Source organism: Furipterus horrens, unplaced genomic scaffold, assembly GCF_987537825.1.
Source record: "Furipterus horrens unplaced genomic scaffold, mFurHor1.1.pri manual_scaffold_1, whole genome shotgun sequence".
Classification (NCBI taxonomy): Eukaryota; Metazoa; Chordata; class Mammalia; order Chiroptera; family Furipteridae; genus Furipterus; species Furipterus horrens.
This window is the reverse complement of record NW_028327171.1, coordinates 131,046,809-131,063,686: the sequence shown is the minus strand read 5'-3', so window position 1 is coordinate 131,063,686 and position 16,878 is coordinate 131,046,809. Positions and strand designations below refer to the sequence as shown.

Genomic DNA, 16,878 nt, shown 5'->3' with positions numbered 1-16,878 from the left:
CCTGCTGGGCCCTTTCTGACCAGGCTTCCCATTCTCTTCACGCACTCCACACACGCCAGGACACTACTGATCTCAAAGAAGACAGGTGCACTTGAAGACAACTGGATCCTACAGGTACAACACTACTTCTACGGTTGCTAGACTTTTATTGTGCACCCATCAGTGGAAAACAATCTAAGTACACCCTCAATACAGGTGTATATTTATCCATCAATTACATAATGATTACTATCAGTCCATATATTAAGCACTAGTAAATTTGCACTTTAGACCACGAGAATAGCCACATTTTCTCCAAAGGGTGAAGGAATTAAAGGTTTTGTGGGAAACACAGGGCTGGACTGAACCCCACCCCTTTTCCATGTGGGAAGGAAGGGCCCCTCTCTCCAGGATGCACCCAAGTTATCTGAGGGCAGGCTCTGGGAAGCAAGGCACAGGACTAGTTTTTGGTTGCAAATTCTCCAAGTGACACATCTCAACATGATGAAAGGTCTTGAGCTGCTTCATTTCACTATTTCCTCCATTCAAGACAGTTTCATTCATGAGGCACTTTCCCACCAATCTGTTACTTAATGGATTTATCAACCATTGAGGATCCCAGCATAGCTCTGTTATCTCATTGGGACGTATACAATGGTGATTTCCTAATTCTTGGGTGCTTTTGCATTTATTAGCTATGATTTCCTCATGATTAGTAACTTTTTCTCATCAACTATTTGATTGTCTTCAAATAGAATTTGTCTTAGAAAATCAGGATCAAAGCAAGATTCTTTCCCTTTATTTTTTAGGGTAATGAAGAGGTGTTCTAAGCAACTTGCTAAGGTGACCAATTGATTTTATGGGTTTTTCTCATTTGAAGAATCATGGATTCTGGACTCACGGAGTATTTGACATTGGTCTGATTTCAATCCACTAGAGTCATTATTCGTTTTGATGCTCTAACTACCCCATCTTTGGCTCCTGTGTCCTTCTGACTCCACCCCGTGGTCTGCCTTAGTTTTCTTGCTGTCTGGCATGCCAAGATGTCCCATCCTGCAAGCTTCTTGCCCTAGACCTGGAGTCAGGTTCCTTTTAGTGGGAAAGGTATTTAGGGAATCCCAGTTTGAGTGCTAAGAATACTGCCTGCTAGTGAGTCATCTTTACTTTTGGTCCTTTTCAAAGTACCAAGCTGAAAAACACTATCATTTTCAAGAGAAAAAAATAAGTTCATATTGATATTTCCTATACAAGTTGAGTATTATACAGTTTTTAATTACTTCCCCTGGCTTAAATACTGTAAATTTTGATTCCTACAGTATACCTGCAGTATTTTCAAGTAATAATATAATGGTTTCCACTATAAATGTATGGTCCAAAGATTGTGTTTCAAAGTTATTCTGAAATCATTATTTTTCTGTATGAGAGATTAACACTAACCTGATGTATCACTAGATTTGTTTGTTTCATTTTTTTCAACTTGTTTCAGTTATTAGTGAATGCTTTTCTCCTTTTGATTTTTCTTTTTAAGTTACGTAAAACATTTAATGGTTCCAAAGTTGAAGTAAGGTATGTTAAAAGATTTCTACTTTCTATCCCTGACCCTGTACACCCTTCCTCCAGTGATAATCATTTTTATTAGTTTATTTATTCTCCTGTTGTTTCTTTTGAAAATACAAGCAAACTCATATACACTAATGTATTCACACATTCCTCCTTCATACCCTTCTTTCATACAAGGGAGTAACTTTACACACTGCCCTGCACTTTGGTTTTTATCACTTAATATAACCTACACATCTCCCTGCAGAGCAGTGCAGACCTTCGTCCTTGCTTTTTCCAGTTACACAGTACTTCACTCTATCAGTGGACCCGTTATTCACTCAGTTGCCTGTTAGGAACATTTGGGGTATTTCTAATCTTCTTATTCTGTAATCCCCACCTGAGTATATGTTCACTGGTTTTAAAGAGAGAAGAAGGGAGAAAGAGAGAGAGAGAGACCACCTGACAGACACTGATGTGAGAGAGAAACAGCGGTCAGTTGCCTCCCCTACGTGCCCCGGCTGGGAATCAAACTGGCAACCGTGTGGTGTACAAGACGATGATCCAACCAAGTCACCCAGCCAGGGTTCTAGTCTGTTACAAATACATAGAGTCACCATAAATGGCCTTCGCATGTGCTTTTTAAAATTCTACTCATATATCTTTGAGATAGATTCCTAGATGTGATCTGTTCAGTCCAGGGAATGATGCCTTGGTAGTTTGGCAAGATGGTGACACCACCGCCACAGCTGGTACCACGCTGCGTTCTTACCACCAGCGTGGGGAAAGACAGCTTCCCGGAGCCTCACTGTTGGAATAGGTAGGCTAGCAAACATTACGATCTTGGCCAATCTGATATGTGGGATGTGGTATCTCGGTGCAGTCTGCAAATCCATTTCTGTTTATTGTGAGTGAGGTTAACAGGTTTTCATATGCTTGAGGTAATACATTGCATTTTTCTCTGAACTGGTAATAGCTTTTGCCCTTTTTCATATTAGACTGTAGAACTTTTTACTCATGTTTTAGAAGTTCTTTATATATTTGTGATACTAATTGCCCGCCATAGAATTTGCTTATGGTGTTATTGTTGTTGTTTCTTTTTTTTAAAAAAAAAGGCCGTCAAATGCATCAGTTTCCCCGTGACTCCTGCTGAATCTGAGTCAGTTAGGACCCTTAGAGACTTCCCAGGTTAACGGGAATTAATCTGTTTTCACTTCTAGTTACATTGGAAACATTGAATTTCTTTCATTCAATCAGCCAACACTGTGTAAATCCTCCATTCATGTACAACAAAATAGGCTTTTCAAAACTCAAACTCTAACATTCTAAAAGAGAACTTTATAATACTTTCTGGAAAAGTTCTTAGTTCCCACTCCCCGAATACAGAAAAACACCATCTTGCGGAAGGTATACACAAATCATTTCAGGCCATTTTAGACACAACTATCATTTTTTTCATTGGATATAGCACACCGGTTACTTCTTATGTTATTTTGTACCAGCTCATTCCAGCCCCTCAAAGTTACACATGCTTCACCATGGTGACCAGCCATATATTTGTTTGTCCCCTAAACAATGCCCCAGGGACAGGGTGATACAACTCCAGGAACAATAATAATCATGTTTACCATGCATATAACATGCTGTCACAAATCTCTCTGAGCTAAAAACAACATTTAAACATAAGCTGATTGTCAAAATTAACCCCTCTTAATTCTCCATTCTCATACCTTGCACTCAGGGATTAGTCCAATGTGTCTGCCATTACATCTAGTGAACTTGAGAAAAGAGTCACCTTTAGGTGGCTGCAGACAAAGGGGTGTGGCAACCACAGGGGAAAAGGCAGGGTACGGGTCCCTTGGGTCACCACTATACAAAGGAAATAATTTACATCTTTGATAATTCATTCTAGGTTGGTAACCTCTGGATTAAAGTTACCTGTTAAGTTTAGAAAATGGGAATTCTCCACTGTGAGCCTCCAAACGAACTGTTTTACTCATTCATGTGACCTTTCATTTATAGAATTGAATGTCACTTCATCACCAAGATATACTGACTTAAACAACAAATTTTTGTTTGGCATGAACACTATCAAAATTGGCTTCACAATATTCAGCTAATTATGAAGGAAACGGGGATAGAGACAGGTAAACTGATAGTAGCAGTAAGAAACAGTGAGAGTGGGAGGGAAAAAAAAACACTACAGAAACAGAAAAATGCTAAGAGCCTGCAGTTCGGGCCTGCTGGTTCAGCATCTCTCAGTGTGCTCACTGCACCATGAACAAGAGGAGGTGAGGCTTCCTTCTGGGTCTCGTGCTTAACAAGTTGGTCAAGTATGAAATAGAGTTTTTAAAAGTTCCATTTAAAAGAGGCTAACTGTTCTCTTTGCAAAGTTTGATGCCTAAATAATTAAGGTTAAATTATTTGAGAAATGTGTGGACAGGGAAGAGCTCACTCCTCATCACTAATCCAGTGGGCCCTAAACAGCATCTTTGCAGCATGAAGCAGGTGCAGTGCCTGCTGATCCAAAGTTGACGCAAACCCCCTTTCCCCAGTGGCTTCTTGTGATACTTCCTATGGAAACATTTTTCTCCAAAACATTTCTAAGGCTTTTCACAAAAGGCTCACCCGATCTTTTGATTGTAATTAAGAAAAAATTCAGTTATTACCAAGGCCAAAGTTCAAAAGCACATATTTCTACAGCTCAGGGCCCTGGGAATCACAACCCAAAATGCATGGCTATCTAATTTCTTTTCCCATTTATCTTTGGGGGAGTTCTGGAAAGCAGAGGTGAAACACGAATACTCACGAAACATGGTGTAAAACTGCTGCGGGTTCAGGTTCCATTTTCCCCAGGGGGTCTTGTGGCCTTTAGACTGGGCGTAGCTGGCATGGTTGAACTCTGGCTCGGTGCCGAATGAGTCTAGAACTCGGAGCATGCACCTGAAAGAAAATGTGCTGTGGGTAACACTACAACCTTGATCCAAGTTCAGGAAATAAAAGCTCTAACCCCTCTTTCAGGCACTACCAGAAATGGACAGATACTTTTAATGAGAAATGCCACTACCGGACAGGAACGGAGAGGTTTTAGAATAGGTTGTATAACCAAGCATCTCCATATGTGACTTTTGAGTCTGTATCATCAGGCAGCAGATAGATCTGCTTCAGATGAGTTGACTAATCACAGAAGATCACTCAAATACCTCCGAAATGAAACGTTTCCACAAGCTGGAACTGCAGAGTGCATGTGCATTGCTTTAACCTCAGCCAGGGCCAGGCATACAGCAGTGCCCAATGGACACTTGCAGAAACAAAGAACTACCATTTTTGAGAGGTTGCTATGTATGGTCTGTGTCTCCCAAAATTCATGTGGAAATCCTAATCCCCAAAGGTGCCAGTATCAGTAGACAGGCTGTTGGGAGATGATTAGGTCATGAGGCCAGAGCCCTCATGAATGGGGTTAGTGCTCTTACAAAGGAAACTCCACACTGCTCCTTAGCCCCTTCCACTGTGTGAGAATATAAGGAGTCTGAGGCTGGAAGATAGCCCTCACTTGACCATGCCAGCACCGTCTTGGGCTCCCAGTTGCTGGGACATGGGCAATAAATGCTTGATGTTCATAAACCCCGCAGTCCGTAGTATTCTTTTACAGAGGCCTGAACAGATACAGACAGCGGTCTTGGTCTGTGTAAACCACATGGCATGCCTTTTCTCTTTCAGCCACATTCAACATTTTCATCAATTAATCACAGTATGTGTTTTTAGGTAAAGCTTAGAATCTCACTCAGTAGACAGTGGTAATTTTACGTATTTGATAATAAGAGAGCACTGCTGCTTTCTCTCAGAGCCCGGAGAAGTGAGAAGATGTTTCGTTTGGCTGTTCCACCAAAGCCTTAGAACATGGTCAGTCAAATTTCATCTACCACCCTTTTCTGTATGGCCTTCAAGCTAAGAGTGAGCTTTACTGTATATTTTTAGATAGTCAAACAATAAAAATAATATTTTATGATGTGAAAATTATATAACATTCAATTTTCAGCATTCAAAAAGTTTTATTTGAACATATCTACACCCAGTTCTTTGCATACTATCTGTGGCTGCTTTCACACAATGAGAGAGATGGAGACCATATAGCTAGTAAAGCCTAAAATATTTACTATCAGGCCTGTTACAGGACAAGCCTGCTGGCCCCAGCTTTAGATTGCACATGGAATGACCAATCAGAAGAAAGGAATCAATACTAAAACAGAATTTATTGATTTTGGTGACATTTCATTACTGATTCTCAACATATCGATGTAAATTATCTTATTAATGGCCAATAAAAACAGCACTATTTTCTGTGGTCATGTATCAATAGTACTTCTGAATAGTTCTTATTGGACCAATAAACATGAAAGTAAATAAAGACTGAAGCGCACATTTTAGAATCAGAGGATGGCAATGACTTTTAAGTATCTGATTCAGTTTCTTTCTCCCTTTTCTCACTCTTACAAAGTTCATTCTTTCAGCTTTTTAATTGTTACATCAATATGTGATTCAGAGAAAAAAAATGCAACCACCACACTGGTTTTTCCAGAAAGAGCAATAGCGAACTGCCAATTTGGTGCAATGGTGTTTCTCATCAGAGATCACCATCCCTTTTCTCAACAAGGAAGAGAAGAGAAGGAAGAGGGTAGACAGGTGCACGGAGGGTGAGCCATGACTGCAAGTGAAGTACAAGCTGACCTCAGAAAGCAGTTCCTTGTTTTGGATTCCCGGGTGACTCTCAAGGAACATGCTATCATCACAGTGACACTTTTCACAATATCAACAAATAGGTGGACAGAAATGGATGTCCATATTCCAGGAGAAAACAAGCTCGGGATGCAAGGAACTGACCCATGTATGCTTTTCCTGCTCTTTCAACGGCTCCTGATATTCCCTTTTCTCTTCTTAATAAAACAGTCCCATACCTTAACTTAGTTTTCCTTTTAAAATAAAGATGTAAAAGGAACTACTGGGGACTGTATATTTTCTTCCGAGGAAGAGAGCAGCATTCAGGAAACAGCAGAGAAGAGAGTAGAAGCTCTGCAGAAGTTCGCTGCGAGAGATGGAGGGACACGCGCTGCCAGGTGGGGCCGTGGAAGGTTCAGCTCCTGCCAGAGGGACCAAGCTGGGATCGAGGGCCATGGCACTCCGTGCAGGCAGAGCAGGAACAGGCACCCCTGTCTTAAGGATCCTTTGCCTTGAAGGCTGTGGCTGTTTCACTTATTTGCAACTGACTGTCTATATTCCTCTCTAGCTTTGGCTTATCACTCTATTTTTAACTTGGAGTTGTACTGGTATTATTTTCAGTTTGGATAAATAAAGTCCAATGAGTAAAGATGCCCGGTAGTCTAGTCTAAAGTGCCTAGATTAAAGTTCACTGTGTGATGCTGGGCTTCTTCCCAACAAAAGACTATAGAATGAATTCTACATCCTCGTACTTCAAGCTTTGATTTAGAAACTGTCTATTTTTTAGCTTATCTGAGTTTGTTTTATAACTAGAAGCAGGAGACTGATTTCTATCTATGACAGGAGGCTTACTTTCCTTTTTCAATCACATTCTACATCTGTGTATTTTGGAATTGTGTTTGTACTGTTAATATTTATGCCCTCCCCCTAATGTCTTTTGTGTGTGTGGAACTTCAGAAACAAACTGATGACTTAAAAAGATACTTGCCTTGCTGCCCAAGCAGCTGGCTTCCTTCTAACAGGGATTCCTGCAGTTATGCCAAATGACTCCTGGAATACTCTGTCTGCTTTGAGCCACACTATTACGAGATGGATGCTCACAACCTCCTTGCCAGGACCTACTTTCTAATTTGAAACTTGATGTAAGACATGGCATATATTAGGCTATTTGCATTTCACTGTCTTGTGTGAATGCTCAGCAAAGGCCTCTTATGAAGCAAAATGGGCATCAGTTTTGTGGTACCTAGGAGTATACTGGTCGCATATAAGTACTAAATAAATACTTGAGTTTTCTGGGTTCCTACATAAATTGAACAGAATTTACGAAGATCAACATTTTCCAAGATCAATATGACTCAAGGGTTTGCCCCTAAATGAAAAATCAGAAGATAACTTTACATTTAATAGAATTCATATGATCTACCATCAACCAAGATGAATACAGATGGTCCTGACAATTTCTAATCTTCAAAAGGAAAAGAAACGGGCATGAAACTTCTTAGAGAACCTGCTTGGCTTTCTGATGAAATCTTAGCTTCATCATGACACAAAGACTGCAGGGCTAATATACTAACAGACCTTCTGCTGGCTCTTATCACTAATGCCACCAACACAGATGATTCACTAAAGCAAGGAGGGATGAACACTAGATTGCATAAACTCCGAGATGGCGTCTTTTCATCCAACAAGAATCAATGGTGACCGTTTTAATAATGAAATCATCCTTTTTAATTGACCTGACTACTTCGACTGAGAATATTTTCCTAACCAAACAGCCCTTCTCCACAGCGGGGACATTTGAGCCAGGCAGGCCCATAACGGTCAGTTCCTGTTGCACATTTGCCAGACGCCTGCCATTTGCAAAATGTCAGGATACAAGAACACTGCCTTTCTTTGCTTTTTAATGCTGTAGCTAAAAAGGAAATAAAAAAAAAATGTTTGTTTACTTACATGGCTCATTAACCAAGAAGAGAGATTGTTATTTCCGTGTAACTGAGAACGAATGGGACGGCCTAGGATTCATGAAGATTTCAAGAAAAGAGCAAAGCCAAACCAGGAAAAACCGGATGCGGAAGGCAGAGTGCTACCCAGGCCCAAATCAAATTTTTATTTTGCTGTTTTTGAGACTGCAGCCAAAGGCAATGAAAAGCACAGTCTCTTCTCAATCAGTCCCTTCTTATGCCTGTGAGCATTTCACTTCCTAGTGGGAAAATCATTGCTCCTGCAAGGAGATTCTAGGACAACGGTGTTTTCTCCTCTGTGTGCTCGACAGGAGCCTTAATATTTTGAATTTTCATTGCTTTCAATTCTAAAGAACCACCAATCTGGCATAACCTTGGAAGTGAAAGTTAATAATATTAAACTATAAACTAACCTGAAGTGAAGAAACCTAGTTCTGGCCATTAGGATTCACTTACTGGTGAATTTAAAAGAACACAAGAAAACATCTCTTTACTGAGTATCAACAGAAAAGAAACCCATGGAGGGGTTTCCAAGTCATTCTAACTGAAAGACATTCAGAGTGTTCTCTTAGGAAGTTGGGTTAAATTATAGGTCAACATTTACTATCATTGATAAGGGTGGTACTAACATCACATTTTTTTTACCCAAATTCATGCACCACTGACACTATTAAAGAAATATAATATTTACTTAAATTTATTCACCTTTTAAAATGTATTGGAAACTTTTCTAGACCACAAGTAAAAGCCAGGATCAACTGCAATAAATGCAAGACAACAAAAGAGCACGTTCCTTTTGCCTGCGAAGGCCGAAGCCTGAGACGCGCAGCTGCTCTCACTTTGTTAAAAATGCCTGCAAGTGTTACCAGCAGTGTTGGAGAGCCAGCAGCATCCAACCAAGCCCTTTTCAGAAAGCTTTAAAGAAAACTGAAAAATTAATAAACGTCATTGAGGTAATTCAATGTCATGTAATGCTATGCTGTGTATCATGCAAAATCATTTTGTTACATAGATAGTTAACTAGTTACTAATGAGAAAGAGAGCAAAGGAAATTAGACATTGAGCTCAATAAACTGGGGAGCGTGAGCCTATTTGCTTCACTAGGAAGCTACAGCTTTACATCCCAGGGGATCATAGCATTGCTCCACCAAGGGGTTTAACGTTCCTCCCTTCCCCCTGTGGCACCAGATTGTTGGGGGGCGTGCAGGGGGGTCACTGACTATAGAGGTTTGTCAGTCAAAAGCCCACAAAACCTTGGGAACCTGACTAATTATTTTGAAAAAGCTCCTGGATAGAGAATTCCCTCTCCCTCTCCCTCTCCCTCTCCCCGGATTCAAAAGAACTAAGCTTTAAAATGAAGCAAAAACTCTGGACACTGGCTTTGGTCCTGGCCTTGCTGAAGACAAGGCTGGACTTTTTCCATGGCAGGACGGATAGAGATGGGGCGCTGGAAACCCAGGGGGCAGCTTCTGTTTCCACCTGAATAAACCTTGCCACGTCACAATCTCCTGTGCATGGGTCCTTGGGATGCTTTCCTTGTGATCTTGTGGGAGAGCCTGATTTCCACTGACAATAGTTTCAAATGTTAAATCATGCCCCATACCCACAGGAAGGGGACACCAAGCTCTTCTACTTAACTAGTCAAGACTGTGCACAGGGTAGCACATGCATCCGAGCCATACTAAGCATGAGGCTTATCGTAAAACGTACAAGACCCCAGCATTCAGACAAGCTATTCCCTCAGCTTTCTCTTCCAAGAATGACAAGAATATTGCTGGGGGAAAGGCGGACAGAAATGAGTCATTATCTCAAACCCAAGAAACACAAGAAATGACACTGTCCGTATTTTACCAAAATCGTTATTTGATTCAACAGATGAGGTTGTTGAAGGCATACTGAGAGAGAAATGCTAAGTATTAGGGAGGGTAAAAAGGAGATTAAACACTTGTTTTCTGTTCTTAAAAGAAATCAATGAAAATAACGAACAGACCTTGAAAAGATGTTGCTGTGGAGAATCTGAATTTCAATTCAGAAATGGGAAACATACTCCATACGGTTCGAAAGATATTTAATAAGTTTTTTTGTACTTACAACCATTCAACCCTTTGTATAAAAAAAATAAAAAGCTCTATAAACTTAAGAACAGCATGTGGCACTTACTGGTAATGAACCCAAGATGGTCCGAGAGTTTTCTTGAATTGAGCGAGTCCTACAATATCAATATAAATGAGCTCAACAATTCTGTCTCCTACAGTTGGGCAGCCAGATCGGTTTCCTACAACCTTCTTCATTATTCTAGGGAAAGGGCAGAAGAGAGGAAAAAAGAAACAATTTACTTCAAGGTACTATACTTAGCAACTTTAATAGGCAAATAACACCCAAGAATCCATATCAGGAGAATGACATGGCCCTTCCCAAATCACTATTTATCCAAATTCTGTCCACCCATCCAGGCCCATCCAGAGCCCTGGCTTTAACTCTTCCAAGAGCAAATGATGGTGTACAAACACCACCTTTGGAACCCTGGAAGATACAGGTCTGAATTTCTCCCCTATTCAGCAGCTGTGAGATTTTAGACAAGTTACTTAACCTCAGAATCTTTCCTCATTCTCAAACAAAAAAACCACCACAAAACCAGGTTAGATGGCAACCTCTTGGGGGTTCTTTGGGTGGTTAAATGAGGTATTGAATAGGAAGTGCCCAATGTATGCTAGATACTCAGTGACTATTAGTTTCTTATTACTCCAGCCTTTACTGACCTCCTATTTGTGACTATTTTTAGCCTATACAGTATCTCCTCACTTATCGCGGGTATTGTTCTAGACCCCCCTGCAATAGGTGAAAATCCGAGAAGTAGGAACCTTATATTTATTTTAGTATTTATATATATTTTAAGGCTTTATAAACCCTTCTCACACACTTATAAACTGTTCCCAGCCCCTTATTAACCTTTCTCACTCCCTTATTAACCTTTTCCACACTTTTATAAACACTACTTATGTCCTCATTCCCTGGCTGGTTTGGCTCAGTGGATTGAGCGTCGGCCTGCGAGCTAAGTGTCGCTGGTTCGATCTTCCAGTCAGGGTACATCAGAGAAGGAAAACTCTAACTCCAAAAAACCTCCGCTGCCTTGCGGCATACCTCTTCAGGGGAAAGGCTAAGGGAGTAAACCCCGACAGAAAATCCGGAGCCGGAGTCCCTAAGGCGGTTTGACGTTGTAGTCAACACCGGCAACTCCTGCGGCGCACCTGAAGCCAAGCTGTATTGACTCCGTCTTTCCCTTGGACCCTTCAGCTGCGAAGAGAGGGGGGGTCTGCTGCATGGGCAACAGCAGACCCTCCATATCACCCTGCCCAGGCTCTGTAGCTTCAGCTTCACTGGAGAGGACACTCCAGCGTCATCGCAAGATGTGGATTCAACACGGGAGGAGACAGATACCGTGTCACTCCCGAGTCAGACTGCACAGCCATTCTCGGCGGTGCAGATAGACTCTTAAGAAGCTACACCATCGTCTCTAGAGACAGACGGCTGCCGACACGACACTTATGTCCTTAAACATATTCTACACTCTTAAACCTACATAACTTTAACGATATACATATAGAGTACCACAAAATCCTGTGATACAGCGAAAAATCTGATAAATAATTAAATATAATATTTTTTAAAATCCCGTGATACAGTGAGGCCACGATAAGTGAACCATGATATAGAGAGGGACTACTGTATAGTATAAACTTCCTTCTATATTGTCTTGTACTATTTCCTAATTTTTTCTCTTATGTCAAATTGTTCCTTCTGACTAGACCGCATTACAGACTGGCACTATGGTTTATACTTTTCCATTACCCTTTTTCTACCCACCCATCTATACAAACCCCTACTTGTACTCAAGAATCAACATACTTGATCGCACACCAACTTCATATGTGGGAGCAAACTGCTAAGGGTACTGCCGTTCACCTAGAAATGGGTCATTACTGAAGCCGTTTATCCCTGCTCATGCCCCACAGCAACCCTTTACCAAATTATGGATGGACATGCTACTTCAGAGGACAAGGGCCATGAACAGGACTCTGCTCTCTAGCTCCAAGCTTCCACTGCCTTGAGCACCCTGTTCCTCAGCTCTGTTCCCTATAAGCAATTTCTTCCCAAGAATTTGAATTTCTTTTTCTTTTTTGTAAAGGGCCAGATAGTAAATACTTTTATCTTTGAAGGCCACATTTTCTCTGTCACAACTACTCAACTCTGCCATTGTAGAATGAAAGCAGCCAGACAATACATAAACAATGGGTATAGCACCCATGAAACTTCATTCACAAAAATACTTAGGACTAGGCTTGGCCTGCTGAGCCGTTTTTTCCCAACCCCTGCTCCACCCAGCATTCAATGGATCCCAAACTTATCTGCACACTGGAATAACCTGAAGGTATCAAAAGATAATTAATGCTTGTGTCCTATCCCCAAAGGTGTGACTTAATCTGAGCTACGGTCTGGGTTCTGGGAGTCTAAAAGGTCCCCAGGAGGTTCTAATGCACAGGCATGTTTGGAAACCACTGTGCTATGCTCTATGTTGCTTCCATAATTATCTTCCTAAATAAGACACATCTGTTCCTATCACCAATGCTTAAAGACCTCTATAGACTTCCTCTTGACCACGAAACTAAGTCTTTGCCTGACAGACCCCTAATATGTCTTTCCCGACCTGCCTAGAAAGCACTTGTCCCTGGGGCTCCTACAGTATTCTCTTTGTTTACCCACCCCTCATTTATTCATCCACTTATTCATCCTTTCACCCATTTATTCAGTAAACAGTTATGAGCACCCACTGTGTGCTAGGCACTTTTCTACATTCTAAACACAAAACAATATTCACAGTTTCTTCGCGTGCTTATATAATAGCATCCATCCACACCTCGATTAGTACTTATCACATTGTAATTAGTGTAATTATTATGTAATGTATTAATTGCAATTATTGAAATACTGGTATCTCTTTGAACACGCCTGATCATCTGTAAATCCCATTCCAAGACGCACTGAAGGAATGAGTGCTGACTGCACAAATGCACCCACTTCACAGGTTGTGTGCACAGTGTGTTTTGAAGTAAGCGGGAGGGTGGCAATTGGAGGCGGCATGCAAAAGGGACAGAGCGGTGATTAAGGGTGCAGAAGATCTTGGGTTTATCCAGATCCGAAAGGAACCACTTAGCAGAGAGGTCAAGAGTACAGGTTTTGAGGTCAGATAGACACATGGCTCAAGTCCTGGCTCTCCCTCCTATTCCCCATGTGACTTTAGGTAACTCACTTGTGGTCTGAACCTCCGTTTCTTCATCTTTAAAATGCAGAAAGCAACAGCACCTACTTCCAGGTCTGTGCTAAGGACTAAATAAGATGGAAACATGTAAAATGTTTAGTGTCTGATGCATAGTAAGTGCTCTAGAAATTTGAGCTGTTAATAGTCATCGTGGTTGTCCTAATTGTTGAAACTGCTATTGTAACTAAAGCCCTTATCACAGTTTCAGCATATGGAAATCATTTAACAGATGACTGTTAATATTACCTTACTTATATTGCTTTCATCTCAACACTGCTGCTGATCAGGTGCGGACCTTGGACTATTGTTACAGAAACAGGGGTGTCCAAAAACAAACCCCAGAGTTTGCGGCTGGGAGATGGGGAAAAGGAAGCAGCTTTTAAGACGCCTTTGCATGCCTGGGGCTAGTTGCTAGTCTTTGTTATGCAAAATGGCTTTGAAACTTCCAAGGCCAAGAAGATGGGAGGAGTCTTGAACTGTGGGATGCTACGGAAGGAGACTACAGAGCCTACGTAGGGTTCTGTGAATGGTCCAAACTGGTTGCAACACCAACTGCACCAGAGGACGCAGTCAGGGGTATATAAGCAGCTGCGGACATTTTAGCTGGGTCTCATGCTCGCTCGGTCTCACGCTCTCACACTCTCTCTGGCTCTCTTGGTCTCGCTCTCGCTCTCGCTCTCCCTCACACTCACGCCCCCTCCATGCGGCTTGGTGAAGGGGCCTTCTCCATGTGAATTGAAAGAAGCTCAGTTCTCCATGCGGTTTGGAGAGGGCTCTCCAGGCTGCTCTAAGAGGCTCTCGCCATGCAGTTCTGAGAAGGAGAGGAGATCCATGTGGCTTGCAGGAAGAAGGCAGTTTACAAGGAGGCTGAGAATCCAGGCGGTCCTGCATTGAGAGCTGGAGGGCACCACAGCACAGAAAGGACCTCCCCAGTCAGAACTGAGTGATTGGCAGCTGCTGGTAAAGCTGAACTGTGCCTAGGAAGTAGGGAAACGGTGTTTCCGACTTTTCTAAGGCTGGCCTGGTTTGCTAGGGGGAGGCAGAACTATGTGTTTGTGGGTATTTTAAAGAACATAAGACTCAACAGCAGAAATCCACAAATAATCTAAATCTATTTAACTGTTAAATAAACAGTTCTTTTTCTTTTCACTAAACTCTAGTACTGAGAGTTGTAATTCTGGCGGCAGGCAATCGGGCCCCTAACTAAACGGCCTGTGGGTTCTGTTTCAATCGGAGCAGCCCAGGGGTTCTGTTACACTATAACACAAGTGACCTTTCTGGCAGTCAACATCTCCAACAGTAAAGTAGGAGCAAGGTGGGACATATTCACTGAACATAAAACGTTCACTCAAGGTGTCTCTTCTGCAACATTTGACATATTGCAACATGATAACTTGGCTGCTGCGTGGGAAAATCGCAGTGGGCAGTTATCTGAAAGAAGTGAAGGGACTCTAATCATTCTTGCTTCGCCAGCTGTGTCAATCTAAAAGAGATTAAAAGAGGGCTAGAGCTACAAGCAAATTTCAGTGAAATAGAAAACCCAGGTAGAGTTAACAGACTCTGAGCTGAAAGCTGGCTAATTGAAAAAGGATTGGATCAGGGCTTTCAGGAAACTCATTCTATCCTAATTAAATTATAAACAGGGATCTGCCCTGTTTCAAGATTTAGAAAGCTTGATGTTGAGAAGGGAACGGTATGAATTTCAGCAAGAGACAGGGAATTAGAAAAGTCAATAATGTTTTGTGCTGCAGATGTTGGAAGCACCTGTAATAGCAAAGAATAAACCCCTTAATTTGAATTTTCTGGCATTCATTTATGAAGCCTCTGGAGCCTGTAGCTACAATGAAAACACATTATACTTTTCACCGTGTATGTATTTAGCTCCTGAAAATAATCTTCTTATCTCCTGTTTAGTGAATTATCACTATCATTTTCCTCCACAAGAAATTACACACTAATAGAGGGCTTTAAGAGTTTACAATTTCTTTTTTGTATTCTGATTTTTAAATTGAAAAGTAATCTCCTTACTCCTTGAGCTCAGCCAGTGAAGCTGAAATCCTAATGTCATGGCCCAGTAAGTACAGAGATGTAATTAAATCACTCCACTGAACTAATTCACCGAGCGGGCCACCACTGAAAGCTGTCTCTGCAATCTTAAATCCAGATTCCTTCGTCAGGAGTCCCAGGTGGACAAGGACCTGAAAAGAACAAAGAAGAGGCATATAGTGATTCCCAATGAGCCAAGTACAAACTCCACGGTAGCACACTAAAAAGCGATCAACCAATTCTAACGCCATGTTTAGTTCCTAATGAAATCTCAATGTGGGGTAAGCAGTTTTTCTACAAAGTCAAATGAGAAGAAGGAAATGATTTTCCATTGTTCTTTTAGAGAAATAAATAACTGCCCGCAGTGCAGCTATGAGGAGAAGGTATGCACAGGGACCTCTTCTTTTAAAAAGAAGGAGATATTTGAAAACTAAACTAAAGGAGGGTAAGCCAGAACAATAAAATATTCTTAAACAATATTGCAACTGTTTTCCACAGCTGGAATATTTTTATGCTCTTAATATGGAAAATTTCAAATACATATTAAAGCAGACATGACAATGAAGTCAATTCTGATGTACTCCTCAGGCAACTTCAATGATTATTAACTCACTACAAATCTTATTTAATGTATACCCTTCATTTTCTCCCAACCCTTCTGGCTTATCTTGAAGCAAATCATAGATATCATGTTTCCATCTATAAATATTTCAATTTGGATTTCTAAAAGAAACCTTCACACACACACACACACACACACACACACAAACCCCCAAAACCCCCAAACCACACCACATCACTAATGCCCCTGTAATAGCTATTCATTCCTGATATTATCCAGTTCCCAGTTGGTGCCTATACTTCCTCAAGTGGTTATTCAAGTCAGAGATCAAATGAAGTGCATAAACTATAACTTCTTCATATATCTCTCAGCCATCTTTAACCTATACTAATGCCCGATCACCCTTTTGGGGAGATGGGGGGGGGGTGCGGCGGCAAGGGGCTTGTAATTAATTTGTTGAAGAAACCACATTGTATATCCAATAGCTTCTCTCACACTCTGGGTTTTGCTGATTGTATTTACGGTAAATTAGTAATTAGATCTACAGACGTGACCAAATTAATATTCAGCTTTTTTGGCGATATTACTTCATAGGTGGTGCCATGCACTTCCTTATATTGGTGGGAACAATATGTGTTTTGTGATGTTAGCAGCTACTGATGATCACTAAGTGCATTAATCCACTAGGGGTGGCAAAGCGGTGCTATTCTCTCATTCCTTCTGTATTTATTAGCTGGAGTACTTCTATAAAGAGAAAC

General features: G+C 41.2%; 1 protein-coding gene across 1 annotated transcript in view; it reads right to left on the bottom strand.

Moving 5' to 3' along the window:
• MGAT5 (alpha-1,6-mannosylglycoprotein 6-beta-N-acetylglucosaminyltransferase) overlaps positions 1-16,878 on the bottom strand; it is a 343,102-nt gene that overhangs the window by 104,534 nt on the left and 221,690 nt on the right. Inside the window, exons 9-11 of the mRNA XM_090279425.1 lie at positions 15,541-15,710; positions 10,356-10,490; positions 4,328-4,461 (exon numbers count right to left, since the gene is read on the bottom strand). Of these exons, the coding sequence (XP_090135551.1) occupies positions 4,328-4,461; positions 10,356-10,490; positions 15,541-15,710 (439 nt within the window). The remainder of the gene's footprint in view (positions 1-4,327; positions 4,462-10,355; positions 10,491-15,540; positions 15,711-16,878) is intronic.